Source organism: Aythya fuligula, chromosome 4 (assembly GCF_009819795.1).
Source record: "Aythya fuligula isolate bAytFul2 chromosome 4, bAytFul2.pri, whole genome shotgun sequence".
In the NCBI taxonomy this organism is placed as follows: domain Eukaryota; kingdom Metazoa; phylum Chordata; class Aves; order Anseriformes; family Anatidae; genus Aythya; species Aythya fuligula.
Window position 1 is genome coordinate 65545785 of NC_045562.1, and position 17740 is coordinate 65563524.

Genomic DNA, 17740 nt, shown 5'->3' on the forward strand with positions numbered 1-17740 from the left:
TTTTTTTTTTTTTTTTTTTTAATACTAGAGAAAAGGAACGGAAATAAAAGCTAGAATTATAATTAAGATCAGTTGCTGAAGCTGAAAGAGACAGCACAATTGTAATTTGTTAGAAGATTGCCTTGTTTTAGAGAAGTGCTGATTAAGATCAAATTTATCTTGAGTTTACATTTTGATTGGACCTAGGCTGAGGGGAGGGAGTTATATTTCAGACACAGTGCAAATGATGCATGTTAATATCCTGTGTTTATTGCCACTTGAAATTAGAGCATAGCTTTGAATTGCTGCCAAATCTACAGTTAAGACTCCCTGGTAATCACTATGATTATTTCAAGTCTTCATGGTAATAGTGGGAAGAAGAAGTATGATACCCAAGCTACTGTAGCCTTTGCTGTCAGTGTCTTTTTATCCTTTGGGTTCAGATTGTGATTCCACCCAGTAAAGGGAGCAGACAGACATATGTGTTGACCAATCAATCCTGAAAGAGAGATTAAATATAAATGGCTTTAATCACATTATTTTCAGATTTATTTGGCTTCTTATATTTCTTCCTGCTTCACTATGTTTTTCTGAAACAAGAAAATGCATGGCTTTCCTTAATTGTTGCTTTAGTTTACATATTGACTTGGTTAACTATTTTTTTAATAAGAAATATTTTTTGCATTCCTCTCTGTTGATCTATAGCATCCTTTTATTCACGTGCTTGATAATCCATGGGTTATGTTCTCACCTTCAAATATTCTACTTACATTCAACTATTGGAAGTTGTAGATTTACATCTGATCTAAATATATACACATTTATTATTGTGGTCTGTTTAACTGATGGGAAATTAAGAAGTGAGATTAGGGATGAACAGCATAATATTAAGCTCAATTTTGTTTAAAAAAAAAAAAAAAAAAGAAAGAAAGAAAGAAAAGAAAAGAAACTTAAGAGTTTGACAGGAAAGAGAAATGTCATGTTAAAAAAAATGTTTAAAAGAAGCTTAAGTGAGGTTTAGATGTGATTAAAATCTGTTCTGGTTTTTGGATACTAAATTATTCAAGCAAATAGCTGTTTATTCTGAGTTAAAACCCTCAGCACTTCTAGTCAGCACTCTCCAGATAGTATGTCCCAGTTGCATCACTTCATCAGTTGCTAGCAGGAAGGTTTGGGTATTTTTTGTACTTACAAAGTAAATAAAACGTTATGGAAAGCATTTAATGTGGGTACAATATTTACTCTGGAATATTTTCCTAAATAAGTAGTGCTAGCTAGCAGGCAAGTCTGAGCACCCAGTGCGTTAGCTGTGGGGAGCAATTCTGTATGCTTGGCACAAAATCATCAGTTTAAACTATGGAAATATAAATCAGAACACTGAGTGAAATTCAAAAATATTTAATTAAATGAACTGTGATACGTGTGTAGGTAAGGATATAGTAAGGGACTCTGCCATGTATGCTTAAATATCTACAATCTTTAGGCTATATTTTTTCTCACAGATTTAACTCTGAAAAATGCACAGTATTTTTTTTAAGGACACCATTATCAATTCTCACAGTGCGTTTGTATTTCATTATATCTGACGTTTTTCCTCAGACTTCAGTTTCAAGAATGATACTCTTTGAAAGTTGCTTTCTTGGTCCTCATTATGGATGAGAAACAGACATATCTATACTCAATGTTCATCAACTGTGACAGCTGCTCCCATATTTATAAAATTAATTCCTTTATTATTTTGAAACCAATCTTTGGGTATTTTTGTGATCATAAAATTTACTGGGCCAAAAAAAAAGAAAGCAGGTCAGTAACGCTGTAGTCTCTGGACTGTAGTCACTCTAAACGGTAGTCTGGTTATTATTCCCTTTAGGTGCAATTTATACCTTTTCTGGGGTGTATGCTATAGTTATTTGTCTTAGTTGTATATGTTGTTAAAGACATAAACAGGAGGAAAAAGAAGATAATGACATTTATGGAAATGATTTGGACTAGCAGACACTATACAAAGGAATTAATCTTTCTACATGGAATTAGTTCCATACTGAATCTAGTGATGCAGCATGGAAGAACTTGGACTTTCTGCAAGCTATGCATGAGTCTCAGGAGCAGTCTTGTGCACCATCCACACGTTAACAAGCTTCAGCAGGATTTGTGGAACTGTTATTGCAGCCTTCCTTGTGGAGTTTGCTCGACCTTTTTACACAGAACTGTGCGTTTTTTTTCTGTCATCTGGCCAGAAACCAATGGGATTGAGTGTTAGGTGGCTCAGGTAACATGCTGACAGTTTGAATTCTTTTATTTCCAAGAAAAATTAGATGCTTTGAACCTGAGTTGCAGTTGGCAGTATAACAAGGAAAGTATACATCTCCACACTGGGCATAAGTATTTCTCTGCACTTTGTGATGCAAGCAGAGGTGCAGGGAAGCACATTATAGCCACATTCAACTTCAGTCTGGTGTCACACCTCTGCAGAAAACTGCTGAATGAACATGTTACAAGAATCTTTAAATGCAGTATACACTAATAAATTAAACAGATACTGTTTGAAGAGTTTACCAAGGATAAAGGAAGCCATTACATGCAGTAGGAATAAGAGATGGCTCTTGTGAAAATGTCATTTTTAAAGGCCTTACAATAAAAATGACACATTTTCATACTCTTGGGTAAATTTATAATTAAAAATATGGAAAATCTTGGGAAGGTTATGGGCTATTATGCTCTTCTGACTGACCTAGTCACACAGCTAATCACTGCAGTTTTGGCTTAATGAATGCATTAGCATGGGGTCTCAGAGATGGACCGTGGATCCTGAAGTATGTGTAAGTTTCTAGTTCAGCAATCTATTTCAATATGTGATGTATGAAAGCTATGCAGAAATTTGTGAAACTGCGTATGTGTTTCAAGTACAAGTGCGCATGCATCCTTAAGTATTCAGTTTTACCCCCAAGCAGTAGCAGTAAAAGCCTCAACCGTTTGCTGTATCTGTGCAATTCATTAAAAATTTCAATTTTTTGAACTTCAACTTCACCCTAAAAAGATGACTACATAAAAATTGTGCATTTTTTTCTAATGTATTTACTTCTCTATATTCACATTATTGTAATCCTATTTGCATAACTAGTCGCCATTTAGCTCTGTTAGCAAGTTGTAGGCACTGTATAGCAATGATCAGGATTCTGTGACATTTGCTGAATATTTTATACATGTTTTGATTCTAAGATTATTACTGTTTTATTGTTTTTAAAAGGGTGAGCTAAATAGAGCCCAGCTGTCCTTTTGAAAATCCATGTTTTGTTTGTTGGCTCTCAGTTAATAAGGGCACCTTTTCACTTGCAAATGGGGTACATTTGGTCTGGAGAGACGATAAAAATGGATCTCCACATTGGCATTTTTTAGAACCATGCTGTAACACACTGAGCAACTACAAAAGGTGAAGAAGTTAAAAAGAATGCAGTTTTGATTAAATTATATGAGGAGAATTTCCTTGTTTCTGAAAGCCTGACACAAATTTCACACAAGAAAACAGCTCAAGTTATTACTATGTTTGAAGTAAGGTATTATCTGAACATGCAAAGGAAATGCAAATAATTGATTGGCTTATATTTCTGCACCAAAGTGAATTTCCCTTTTATCCAAAACGTGGAGGAGAATTGTGAAGCAATGGAAATATGTTATAACGTAGTTCTTTCTTGTGGTGATTTTTATATAACTATAGCAGAGATTATGTTTAGTATTTATAAAGGTAGCCTCACTAGATAAAGTGATGTATTTATATGGGCATATTAAATCCTTACTAATATTAGATCTTTTTTGGTTAGTCTCAAGATTTTCTCTTGTAGCTTCATGAACCTTGCATGAGAATGAAGATTTAAGACAATCATTTTGAATAGAGATGAGAATTGTGATCAGTTTGGTGTGATTTGCAAGAGAAACTATAGAGCTTAAGATTCACAGATTAGGTCAGGGAAGATTAATAGGATCTTGCTGACCCAACATCTTAAGATGCCTTTGAGTTTCTTTTCCATAGGATTTTGATAGATAAGGTGTGTACAAATTCTGACATTTAAAGAATAAAAATAAGGCTTTGTTTTCTGTTTTAGAGAAAACAATCTTCTGAGTGAATGTTTATTGTCATTTTTGTCTTTTAGATCATTCTTGTAAGCTCTTCTCATAATGACCGTGACCAAAGCCTTTTCATAAGCACGGATGAAGGAGCTACTTTCCAGAAACAACCTATTACTTTTTTTGTGGAAACTCTCCTTTTTCACCCAAAAGAAGAAGACAAGGTGCTTGCTTACACAAAGGAAGGCAAGGTAAAGTATGAAGATATCGCATTTGCTTGAAATTTAGGAACTAAATTTCAAGGAATTCACTAAGGAGTTAAGAAGATATATGAAACTGTTGTCATATGTCACTGAGCACTGGGTTTTATGAAATACCACTTGTCCAAAAGGAAACCATATTCAGTTTTTGAGAGGCTTATTTGAATATTTATTTCATTAATGTCCAAATCTTTGCTTTATGGTAATTTCAATCCTGACATTTTTGGTTGATATGGGTATCAGTAATATTTATCCACCTGGAGGGGAGTTGAGTACTACCTCTGGAACGTGCTCCTCCCTAGAAACCGAATGTAAGCAATTGTTCTTTAATTCATAATGTAGTAGAAAGTTAATAAAGCTGAAATATTGCCTTCAAAGGCCTTTCATGGGACGTAAAGGAAAGTAAAATAAACTGTTCAGTCATACAGCAGAAGAGGATTTTGGTAATCACTGAATCTGTAGAAACAGATTTCTCTCAACAGTAGATTAATTCTCTCACTCATGATAGAATATATTGAGATGCAGTCATTGTATTATGTAATTTTGACCATCCTTGAGACTTTTTTTCTGATTAACTTATAAAGTCATCTCTCTGGATGGGTTAGGCTAAACACCAAGTGAGCAGACAACCTGTAAGTGTGTCATTCATCTCTTTTTTCATAGTGCCCAAACTGCAACATTAAAGTCACTGTGATTCTGGTCCTGATAGTGGTCTTGCCTGTCTTCCATTGTTACTCCTGTTTTAAAATGAAATTAGTCAAACACTAGTCCAAAAATGGACTCTTGTAAGAGATCACAGAAGGTGAGTGTAGTCAGACAAAGTTGCTAATGCTGCAGCAAAATACTACACTGATTTCAGTTATGTTACATCAACTCATCCTCTGGGATATTTTCTGTAATACATAACTTAATAGCTGATCCCAAAACAATTTGTTTTTACAGGCATTTGCAAATAAGGATGGAAGCATAATAATAATAATAATAATAATAATAATAAAACATAGCAAACCAAACTCAGTCTCAAATTACATGGAGTATTTTCCTTACTAGTTTCAATTTCAAATCCTAACACAATTAACTGTTACAAATGTGGTGAATATGTTATGTGAACAAAATGCTTCAGGGGAGCCTTAAGTTATGAAAAGCCTATGTAATGATAAGTGCTGTTCTCAGTTTGACTTTTGTTTCTGATGATAGATATAATCCCCAATTTTAATATAGTTAGGAGATCGAAAGGCTCAAAAAACTAAATGGCAGAGTCTTTAAGAGTCATAGTGTGCTTAAGAAGTTGACCAGCCACAGACAAGTGATTAAAAATATTTGTCAGGAAAGAGAAGGGGATAGGAGCTCAATGTGAGGCATTCCCTTTGTGTTTTGATGAATTATGCAAAAGGGAGGTTTTCAGGCATTTTATACTTCAATAATTATCCGAAATAAGTGATACCATTACTAGCTACACTTAAAGTGCAACTGGATAAAAAACTACAAAATACTCACTAAATAATAACTCTAGTAGTAGCAGGGAAAGTTAGGTAGAGTCAACCATAACTTACTGGACAATCCCTGCATCTCTACCTAAGATGTTAAAGGAGGAAGGGTGCCTTTGACTATAACTGGGCAAGTAATCTGCTTCAAATTTGTTTAAGATCTGACAAAGCTGGCTTATCAGGAAGAAACGATATTGGCAAAGGAGGAGTTGAAAATCAGACTTGTGGCTTCTCATGAAAAGAAGTCACTGTACTAAACTCAAAGGTTTCCAGAGAGTCTGAATCTGAAGCCAAAATCTGTTTGGCCTAGGGAGATTGCATACTCCAGATTTTTGAGTTAATTAACTTTACTTTCACTGAAATAGCATAGTACGAAGAAGTTATATGAGCTAAAGCTCAGGAGAAGCCATTACCTCCTGTTACTCAAACGATTTCTTACAAAGGCACTTTTGAAAATACAAGGAATGCAGGATCAAGTCCTTCATAAATAGCAATCAGCAAAGCTTCTCTGTCTACTGGAGCATCACGGCCTTTCTCACAACTTCTGATTTGATTTAGTCCTTATTTTATGTTGCTAAATCTGCATTGTTCTTTCATTCAGAAGCCTAGATTTTATTTAAATACAGCTCTAGCCTCTGGCTGACACCATAAATGAATGCAAATCTAGTCAATGTAGTTGGACTAATCCATTTACTGTCTCAAATCTATACTCCCTTTTTCTGGCTACCTCAGCAATAATGAATAACAATCAGCTATTCACTGGGTCTCTATAAATGCTTTTTGATTTTTAAAACTTGACAGAGATACAGTAGATTTTAATTGTTCATTGGGAAGCTGTAAGGATGGAAAAATGGTAAAACTAAGAATTGCATTTTTAATTTCTTCTCAAAGTGATTCTCTACAATTATTATATGGGTGATAATAAACATCTATTAGATGTGTTAACTAAAGCCAGAAATTTTAGCTGTCCACTAATATAACTGTTTTCACCTCAAATGTGTACATAAGTTTGGTACAAGTTATTTTTTAAATTTCTTTCAAATAGCGCATCAGTTAAAAATCCCTCTGTTTGAATGTTTCATTATTCCTACTTTGTTCTCCCTTGCAGTAAGATTGCAAGGGCTTCTCACTACACGAAATCAAACTGTTTGTTCATAAGTTCCTAGAATTAAAATTTAAATGTGTGTGGAAGGTTTATTTGGATTGGGAAGGGCCAGAGTGTGGTTGGGGTTTGATTTCTTTGTTGGGTGTTTTTTTTTTGGCCCCCACTGCACAGACATCACTGTTCTATTGGTGAGATTCTTCTCCAATTTTCTTCTGAAATTCATCCATGACGAAAAATACATTTTTTTGTTATGTGCCACTGTTGTCTGTTATCACAAATCACTATTTTCACTCTTCCAGGAACCTCTGAATTCTTGTTTTGTTTGCAGGTTGGACACCAGAGTTAGGGCAAAGCTTTAAATGATTATCTCTTCCAGGTTTATAGTGGTTTGCTGTGACAGGTACCTAGCTGAGCAGGGCCCACCCTTTGATGACCACAGTCAAAACGGTGGTCATCTTTTCTGCCTGTGGTGACAAATGTTTGAAAAAACAGCTCAGGTTCTCTGCTCTGAATGGTCTGGCAGGTGCAAAGCCATGCTTCTCCCACTCAGGAGGATGCTCTGCATTCTGACTTTTTGATTCCTGGATTATTTCTGTCTGTGCACTGGCTGGGTCAACATTAAACTATCTGAGTCCTGATCCTCATTTCTTACCACAGCTGTACTTTACCTGCTTTAGCTGATTGTGCAGTGGAATGAAGCCCAGTAATTTTGAAGTGCATAGAAACTGTAGGAAATGCTGTTTTATTTCTAATTCAAATTTAATGAATACCTGCAGAGTTTATGTTGAGGGAAGTTACTTCAGCCCTTATCTTTACATAGTAATAATGCTGTTTTTCTCTAGTAAAACATAATTCATAGTTCTATTCATTTGCCACTGAACCTGTAATTTTAAAAGAAAAACATTTCTTACTAGTCCTCATAAGATTCTCTCCTCCATAATGGCTGGTGACTGAACAAGTGAATTATTCCCACGTCAGAGTAGGACAATTTTATTTGCATTTTTTGCATTGGAGACATTAAGAGAAATCCTATCATATGTAAATTGTATCAAACAAGAAATGCATGTAGGCAGCAGGGGGCTTTAAATCTGTCTCATAGGTATTTGCTCTTTTAACTACAGGAAACAGATTATGAAGGCAAATGCTAAAGAAGGGAGATTTTTGAAGAGCTATTTCATTCCCCAATTTATATTGGTTAAAACAGCTGTGGTCTCCTCTGTTGATATATATCTGTATCATTAGCATTTGACTTGGCAGGAATAAGCTTTTCTGAGGGAAGGTGGAACATCCTCTTCCTTCAGGCCATCATCTGCCACTCTTTTGAGTGACCATTTCTCACGGGTCTCGAATTGCTGTCCATGACGCATGCACCTGAATACATCTTTCCTCATCAAATCTCTGAAGTATTCCTATAATATCTTTTGGTCTTACTTTAGCAGAGTTTTGAATCCATTGACTTCCTAGCTTAAGTATGTTTGATGGAATTAAGGCCTGAAGCATAAAGGGAGTATTTGTGCTTGTTTTGTCAATGAGGGGAAAGAAGGAGAAGAAAAGTATCCTTGTACCCTCCCTCTTATGTAGCTTTGCTGGGGTCAAAAAGAATCTGACCCAAAATGAATTATGAATTGTTTTCATGGTGGACAAGAAGACATTGTCACTGAGTTTTGTTCTTTATGGAAAGTTATCATGGAGAGTTCCTGATTTTTTTATTTTATTTTTTTTGGTGTGCAATCTGTCATTTTAATAGTGACATGGGACCTCCGTTTTAATATGTATATCATTGTTTCCTATTACCCTATTACCTATTCTCTCTTTTTTTTTTTTTTTTTTTTTTTTTTTTTTAGGTTTATGCATCTATTGACTTGGGGAAAAAATGGACTCTTCTGCAGGAGCGAGTTTCAAAAGATCACATTTTTTGGTAAGATGCCCATTATCTTCCATATAATAATATTTTTTTTTTTAAAAAGAGGAGCAAAAATATTTTTTTTCTAATCAAGAAAGATGTTTGCAGATGTGCTAAGGAGAGTAGGAGCTTTGGTTTCTTTTGCAGTTTGAGTATGTCAGCATTGATGCATCCACTATTGCAAATTTGTGCTCACGCTAAGTATCAGTATATAGGGGTTAATAGGTCTAGTTCTATGAAGCTGAAGATTAAAGAGAACTGTAATGTCCATTGATATTTTTTTTTGTTTTACTGGTAAAAACTGGTCTTTAGAAAGGGAGAACAGTATTTTCACAGAGAAAAATCTATAACATTTTTAAGAAATGTTGAATCAGACCTATTAACTACAGTCATATATAAACTTACACTGTTAGGGAAACTGGTGAAAAATATGACTTTACTGAGTACACATATATCAAATGATTTTAATTTATCTTGCCTCTCAAAACATTTAGGAAGTGATTTAAGCAGAATGACAACATTTTTGAAGGATGTCAATGTCTGTTTTGTTTTCTTTTCTGCAAATTAAGAAATTTTGTAAAATATATAATTTGCATCAAAATTAAACTTTGGTGTTTTTAATTGATTTTGTATTTAAAAGTCTTCAATTTACACAGTTCATATTGATCTGATTTCTATTGGAAAAGTCCAGATAATTCCACCTTTCACATTTTACTTCAATGTATTAATATAGAACGTGTATAACCGTATTATTACAAATAATTAGTATTTTTTATTACAGGATTAGTCATAACATGCTAGTCACTTTAGTTCTCTAAATGACTTTTGATTTGTTTTAGTTGTAGAATTGTCCCTGCAAAAATTAAGGGAGTTTCTCATAGTTCCAAATAACCTTTTTATTAGTTTGTTTGTTTTTGTTTTCCTGTAACCTATTACTGTCCATATTAATCTATGTTTTTCCATAGGTAAACAGCCTGTGGTTTGTTTGTAGTAACACCTATGTTATTTACTCCAGTCTGTCTCAGCCTTCTCTGCTGAAATATTTGAGTCGGATACTTTCTGCCTCCTTGGTCCTGCAAAATATAGCCTTGCTGCAGAATTTACTGCCACTCAGCAGCTGGAGTTTTGCAGGCAACATGCTTTACATGTATCTCAACTATCATGCAAGTGGTATAATCACTTAAAATTACACAGTGGTGTGTCTAACAGTTAAGGAAGAACAGCAGAATCCTCTTCCTTGAAAAGTTTTTTAATGTTTTCTTTGTCTAATCCTGGGTGTATTTGGGACACTGAAATTATGAAAACTTACCACTGAAATACATGTTGGTTTTGAGCTCTGACTCAAGCTGTCAATGCTTTTTGAAGAAAACCAAGCAAGTATATGCTTAACATTATTAAATCCGTATTTTGCTGTATTTCAAAATCCTTATGCTTCTTTATATCATTCAGACACAGTCAAGGAAAATGTCCCAGAACTTTGGCAGAAATAACTGTCTTGTATTACTTCAAACACAGTTTGTTCATAAATGTCACATTCCTCTCAGAGAAAAGTAATAAATTTGTACATTTACAAACATTAGAAATAATTTCCAGGCTTCGCTTTCCCCTTTTCAGAGGAGAGACCTCTCTGATTTCTCTCAAGAACTTTATCAGCCATCAACAGCAAGGATTATGGGGGCAGATATTTAGCACTACATTATGACCATATGATCCTTCTCTAATACTTAGTAAGAGTTATTAGAAGTAAAATCTTTATTTCTAAAAGAATTTTACTTCTAAAAATGTGTGATGTTGCAATAAAAAAAGAATCTGCTGTGAATGGAGGGTTGGACATCATGGCCTTCCTGTAGATGTTACTGTAGCATTATATGAAACTTTCCACCCTTCATTATGGCCTTCATCACCTGAGTTATCTGAGTGCTGAGTAGAAACTAGTATTTGTGTAGTTTTCCATGATCATACGATTTGTTGTCAGACTTTGCCTACTGGAACACTCTTCTAAGTCTAGTATTGTTTTCTTGGCAATATGTAATATCTGATATGTTAAAGATAGGTGAAATTAATTCAAAGTAATCGTGTATCTCTATAAATTAGGGAATATGTCTTGCTGATACTGGCTGGTTGTGCTGAGAACTTTTCACTGGGCAGGTCTTTAGCAAATGGTACTTTGGTATCAATAGAGCTTTGGCACTGTATTGAAGTGTATAACATAGCCTAAGATTTTTATTTCAGCCTGGTAAATACAGATATCCATCATAATATTTTCCTGTGCTTTTTAAAAACAATTTCCTCCTGTGCCTCCAGCAGGAGCCAGATATTCACACAATTCCTGAAGAAGCTTTTTTTATTATTATTATTGAAAATCTGAATGCAATGAATTTAATGCAATGTCTTGTATATTTATTCTATGTGAAGGTCAGTAGGGACTGGGTAGTTTATTTATGTGAAGATCTTATACTATAGATTTCTAAGCAATATATTTAAATAATCTTCAAGGCTTTATGTGCTTTTTCAAGTGTTTTGGACTGTCCCTTAAGTGTTTTTGCAGATCTAACATATGGAACTTGGTCTTTCATGATAGTGGAACTAATGGAAAGATTATTGATATCACTGGAAAGTGTATACAATCATCTCTATTTTAGCAGTACAGAATATTTTCATCCCACCTGTGATTTAGTGTGGCATTTTCTCCTCCTCCTTCCTCTCCCCCCAGCTGTTTTCCCAATTTGTTTCATTTATTCTTTTGGAAAGGAAAGTTGACTAATCCTTCATAGCAGTTTTTCTTCCCATAGCAGCTTAGGAGGGCTTGGGAGGCTGCAGATGTAAAGATGGTTGCAAAACTTACGTATTCTAGAAACTTCTTTGTTTTTCTATATTTGTTTCTCATTGAAGTTGAAATGAAGAACAAAAATATTGGGGAAAATAAAACAAAAACTTTTTCAGTGAACTTCCATGTAAAAATCCTGAAAATAAATTATTTTAATTAATTTCAAAGCAAAATCATGAAATGTAGATTTGAAATTAACCTCAGAAAATCAGTGAAGTTTCAATATAATTCAAAATAAAATATTTCATTTTGTACCTGAACTTAAAAATAACTGTTTTTTATAAATACTAATTGAGAAGTTTCAATTTTTTTTGTGAAACGTTTGAATTTTGAGCAAATTCTTGTGCACTAAAATTCAGAAATTTTGGTTACCATGACCAGTTCTACTTCTGCCTATAAACTACAACCAACCATGCATTATTGTCCTGAAGTGAATATTTCTATTGAAGCGGTGTTGTAGTGCCTAATCCTTGTATGTAGTTTTTTCCAGTTCTTAGCATATTTGTTGGAGCGTATGCAAAGAGTTTGCTTTAGAAATAAAATAACCTGTCCCAGTAAAACATTAAGCACCCACACATCACAGGATATATTGGTTTTATATATCAAGCCCATTTAAAAAAAAAAAAAAAAAAAAAAAAAAAAAGAGGGAAAAAAAAAAAGTATATTATGTGGTAATAGTCTAGAAGAAGAAAGAATTCTGCAGTTTGGGATTCCTCTACCTCTGCTGCTATTCTTTTCAGTCCCTAAGGCTTATGCACCAGTTAAGTTCCTTTTGATTTCTTAAAATAGAGCTTAGTAATTCATAAGAGAATAACAGATTGTGAATCAGCTGTCTACACCAGCACAAATATAACCCAGGACAGTAAGTCCTGAAGCAGTAATTACCAGAGAATTAGGCCCAACATACTTTCATTATGATTTTGTCTGGAGCCTTAGAAATGTTTTATCCTCAGCTTACTAGAGTATGTGGATCCAATGTGAAAGGTATCTATTACTCTTATTTTTAGATATCAGTTCTCCATTTTCATGAGAGGTGAAAACATAAAAATAAAAAATGATGAGTGTATTTGGGTAGAGCGGTTGTTCTCCAGGGACCAAAGTTCTGTTCTTATCATGAAATCCCACATGAGCAATCAATCATAGCTGCAGCCATTAATGTCAAGTGTAGCGAGTTCCTGCCTATTTGAGTGTCAGGTGAAAGAGTGGAGTTTAGAGGTGTTATGCCCTGAAGGAGAGAGAAATGGAAAGAAGACTTCACTGAGCTTTTAACATTGAATTTTGTGTGAAAGGCTCTTGTGTGGGAAGCCAGGGGATCTGCGTGGGCAGTCATTCTTAAGTTTCACTTAAGTATTCAGGATGATATTTGTTTCTATTCCTATCTGTGTGGTGATGGGGATGACAAACCACTTTGGCCCTGCTGTTCAGATAAGGGTGGCAGGAAAAACGTTTTTATTAAAAAGTGTTTAGGAATAGGGAGGAAATGAGGAGCAACACTGGCTGTGCAAGGCATTGACTGAGTCATTGAAGGTGCATCTTTCAAAGAGATGTGAAGAAGGCAAGGCCTGAAACATAAATCAGTTGTAATCTACTGACTTTAGCTTACATAAATCAAATTGCGGTTTTGTCTTCCTGAGTAATCAGGTTGCCAAGAGTCAATTGCATTTTAAGCTACTCAGAAAAAGCATCTACATGCTTTTGACTTGCTTTCTAAGCAAGACAGTACCCTTAAACCAATGATGTGAATCACTACAAATCAGTCAGTGTAAAGTGGGAACTTCTTACCTTTTGGGTAAAGTTCATGTTAAGGGATGATAAGAGGGGCAGATAAAAGAGACGTTTTCAGTTGGCATTTCACTGGGGACTCAGCCACATCAGCAAGCAAATTTGTTTTGATTTGGTTTTGGATTCAGATGGTATATTTGAAGATATCACTTCATCAATATGCATCCAAGTGAACTGGATTGAATATTTAACAATGAAGGGACCTGTTGGAAGGAGAGGGAGATGCATGTCCACAGCAGACTCTGCTTGTTTAGTGCCCATAGGCATCTGCTCTGCCTCAGAAGTAAAATATAAAATCATAATTACCACACAAGGGATTGATGCTTACAATTCACATTTTGAGATATGTATTACTACATATCAGTGGTAATTTTTGTTTGTGTATATTACATAAATAACAAATTCTAGGTAAGCATTGATGTTTTTCTATTATTGCATACAACTGGGATGAGAAATTACTGGGGCAGTTTATGAGGAAGAGAGCTAGCTGAATAAAAGCAAAGTTGTTATTAAAATAATGCCAAATGTCTGCTAACTTGCATTCTTAATGAAGAACTCCTAAATTTTAAATTACAATTTTAGCATTGTCATTTAAAAATATAAAATTTTAAATGTCTGTATCGTGGAGTATATATTTATACACAGACCAAGACGGATGCAGAGATCTTATTAGACCACTCCATCGCACCATTTCTATGCTGATGTAATGCTGAGCAAGTTGGTGTTGTGTATTGGTGGAGCACTAATACAGAAAAGTGAAGGTCAGGCAAAAGCTAATCTTTTGAAACTTCTCTAAAGTCTCAAGCAACATATACATAAAAAAGAGCTGTAGTGTCCCTCAAGAGACCGAATTCAGCCCTACCTTGTATATGGAAACATAAGTGTCCTGTTTTTCCTTTGTTTTGCACTTTATTAGGTGCATCTTTATGAGCTTTATGACATAAATAAATCTAGACATGCACAATGGCTGCACCACAGCAACCTTGTATCAGTGCACCACCAAAAGGCACTTCTTTTCTTCTACAGGATTGGTGGTCAACTACCTTCATGGTGAGGTGGCTTAAAAAACAGAAAACCAATCCCACAAATTCCCCAAATTACATTTTGCTGAATTAATTTTCCCAAGAGGCTCAGCATGGTGTCAGACAAGCACGAGTGCTAGCACAAGGGAGGTGATGGGAACTTGTGTTCACAGGAAAGGGAAAAAGCATATTGAGACTGCCTATATTCACAACACCCTACAATCAAGTCGGTCTATTTTCATTTTGAAGTGTTGTAACCACACTGTAATGCGATCTGAAGTGCTGGCATGTTGCACTTGCTTTAATCAGAACAGTGTACTTGATGAAGAGATATTTATTGTCATAGAGGAAAATTTGTTTGATCTAAAATTAATCTGTTTTTAGGTCCCCCCTCCCCCGCCTGTGGAAATTTTAAGTGCATGTTGTAAAAACTGAAATTGAGGAAAAAGAGTTTCGAAGCAAGTGCTTGTTGCACTGAAAGCTTAAGTTTCTATTTGAAAATAGAATTTAATGTTGAAATGACAACAAAAAAGGAAGAAGCTGTTGAATTACAATGTATTACAAGTTGTTGTAATACATTGTGTAAGATGAAAGAGATCCTGTCCTAGAGCTGGCTCAGGAGCTGTGTTTGTGAATAGATGTGTGGACATAATCCTCACACTGATATGATGTATCTATGTTGTGGTAGCAATCATTTTTATATATGAAAATACATTTAAAAAAAAAAGCTTAGATTTCTCCTTCAATATGAAAAAGCATAGCTGAGCCTTCCTTTTAAGTGGATCACTTACAGTACGTATGGTTTTTGCCTATCATTTTACGAAAGCTATATTGCATGAGCAGATGGACTGTGTTTAGCCCTGTAGTATGTTACACCTAGTATGATACACCTTTTTCCTTTGGTTCATCGTTTAAACACAGTTGAAATAACAATATTGCTGTTTAAAGTACTTTTGGCAGGGGATTTCACTGAACTGAATGGATTAGTTTATTCTTTGGGGATATTGCTTCAAGTTCTCTGCATTAGCTATACTCCATTCTGAAGATTTTTTTAGTATAGATGGGTCTTTTTTTCAATGAAGGAAAAAAGGACTGTTCCTAAGTGTTTGTAAAAATAGGCAAAAAGACTTCAGAGTTGGGAAACTTTGCTCTATAATTGATGTTCAAAAGTAGACTTTGAGGGTTTAACATCTTCAGCGAGTAAATAGAGAGCCATCTGTACAATTGGAATAATATAAAACACAAAACCTGGCTTTGAAAAAATGAAGTTGTTTCCTTATTTTATTTACCTATTTTTTGCCTCTCAGAATGAATAAACTCTTCACTTAAAGGGTACAACTCACATGTTTGACATATCTAAAGTGAGTTATCTATGGGTACAGCTTAATGATATCTTCTTTTGGCAGCTCTGTGGCTTCTGTCTTTGTGGGGTTACCTTTAAATTAGATAGTTCCAAGCATTGGGACCTGACTGGTTCAGTGGAACAACTGAGGTGGTGACGGAGAGGCAACACTGGGAACACAGCAGGGAGGTGGCTTAATCTGGTAGAATAACGAGTAGAAATGGTTGTCAAATTGCAACATGGAGTTGTCACCGTAAACCTTCTGTGTGTCAATGGAGGTGATCCAGCTGGTTTAGGAAGAGAGGACTTACCCTCTTGTTTAATGAATGTTCTCCTGTTTAATGAAGCATAGTTTCAAAAGGGGGAATAGGGGAAATGTGTGAACTTCAGGGGGAAAGAGGTATTACTTTTTCCTGACTGGGTTTTAAAAAGCTTTTCTTGTGATTTTTTTCACACCTACTGAAATACAAGTCTAAAGGAGAGATGTAGTCCAGGTTGGAAGCTTTCATGTTCTGTGTACATGTGGTGTTCATTAACACCGATCAGTTACAACCTCTTGCACTAAATGATTACACTGGAAATGAGATTAGACTGTACTTGCGCCAGCTGCCACTGTTAGGAGGAACATGATAGACAGATCATTCTCACTTCTGAGCTATTGAAAGAAGTGTGTAAAGGTATTGACGTATATCTCTAACTGTGCTCATGAAATCATGTGTAATGAGTTATAGACATAGGAGATTTTTTTTCACAAGTACCCCAAAGCTGTATTATTGGTACCAATCAGCAAGTCAGGTTGAGCCTCAAAAAACTTCAACCCTAAAGTTTCTGTTAGTTTGTAGTACAGCTGCATGTGGTCTAGAACAAAAGATAAGGTGTTCAACAAACATAATTCTCTTCCTTTAGAGAGCTGACTGCAAACTAAATAGAAGGTTTGATTCGGTATGTCGTGAATATCTAGAAGAAATAGATAGTATAATAGATAATGTACACTGCAAAAAGTAGTCCACAGATCTCCCCTCACACCCGCCCCATTCAGATACACTTTTATCAGACCTCAGTGAATATAATAGCTTTTCTGACTTGATGTATTTTCTCCAAAATGCTCTAATAGTTTGTGTTTCAGAGGCACAATTTCTTAGAAAATGCAGGACTTGTCCGTGCATTTATTAAAAATTCCTAGTAGAAGTTTCCTTCACATTTCATGGCTTGGCAGAGCTCATCACTCCCCCTCCCCTTCCTTATTCAGACTGATCATTTATCTTATTAGGAAAAAAACAGCAATGTGATTATTTCTGGTTGTTATGCAGCAGTGGAAATCATCCAGTCTCTTCCCCCTGGCCTGCATTCCCAAGGAGCCACCAATTACTGAGTCTGGGTTTTCGCCGCTCCTCATAAATCAATGTCATTAAAATCATTAAACAATGATGTAATTTCAATCCAAAGTATTAGCTTTATTGCATTTGATTATTAATAATTGTATCAAAATGACCCTTTTCTCTAAGTATTGTAATGAGGTTTTTTAGTGTCTGAGTCCAGCTGCATTTTGTTACTCAGTGCACCTCCTTTGAATGTCTTCAGCTTGCATCTACTGACTCAATGGACACACATTGCCATTGAAGAGCCTTGTGAAAAGTGATGTAGCTACATGGGAGTTGGGACGGATTCTGCTTTGCTTTGTGACAGCATGAGTGTCAGCTCCAAGCTATCTCTGCAGAATCTTCCTGACTAATAACAACGTAAGGGCCAGGAAAAAGCACAGCTGTGGCTGCTGTCCCTAGGTTGGGATGGGAGCCCTGAGGGTAGAAAGCTCAACTTTTGGCTAAGTATATTTAACATGGGGAATATTAGGAGAAAATCAGCCTGTATTCTGTGTGCACTTTTTCAAAGTTAAGCTGTGCTTTGATCAATTCTGACTGAATTTCCTTTTCAGGATATCGTTCTCAAAATTACTTTTTGCTTTCTTCCTTT

At 35.2% G+C, this 17740-nt stretch overlaps 1 protein-coding gene across 6 annotated transcripts in view; it reads left to right on the forward strand.

Moving 5' to 3' along the window:
* Window positions 1-17740, forward strand: part of SORCS2 (sortilin related VPS10 domain containing receptor 2) — a 543664-nt gene that overhangs the window by 433095 nt on the left and 92829 nt on the right. For all 6 annotated transcript variants that reach the window (XM_032186612.1, XM_032186614.1, XM_032186611.1 and 3 more), the window contains exons 4-5: window positions 4128-4292; window positions 8738-8811. In XM_032186612.1, the coding sequence (XP_032042503.1) occupies window positions 4128-4292; window positions 8738-8811 (239 nt within the window). The remainder of the gene's footprint in view (window positions 1-4127; window positions 4293-8737; window positions 8812-17740) is intronic.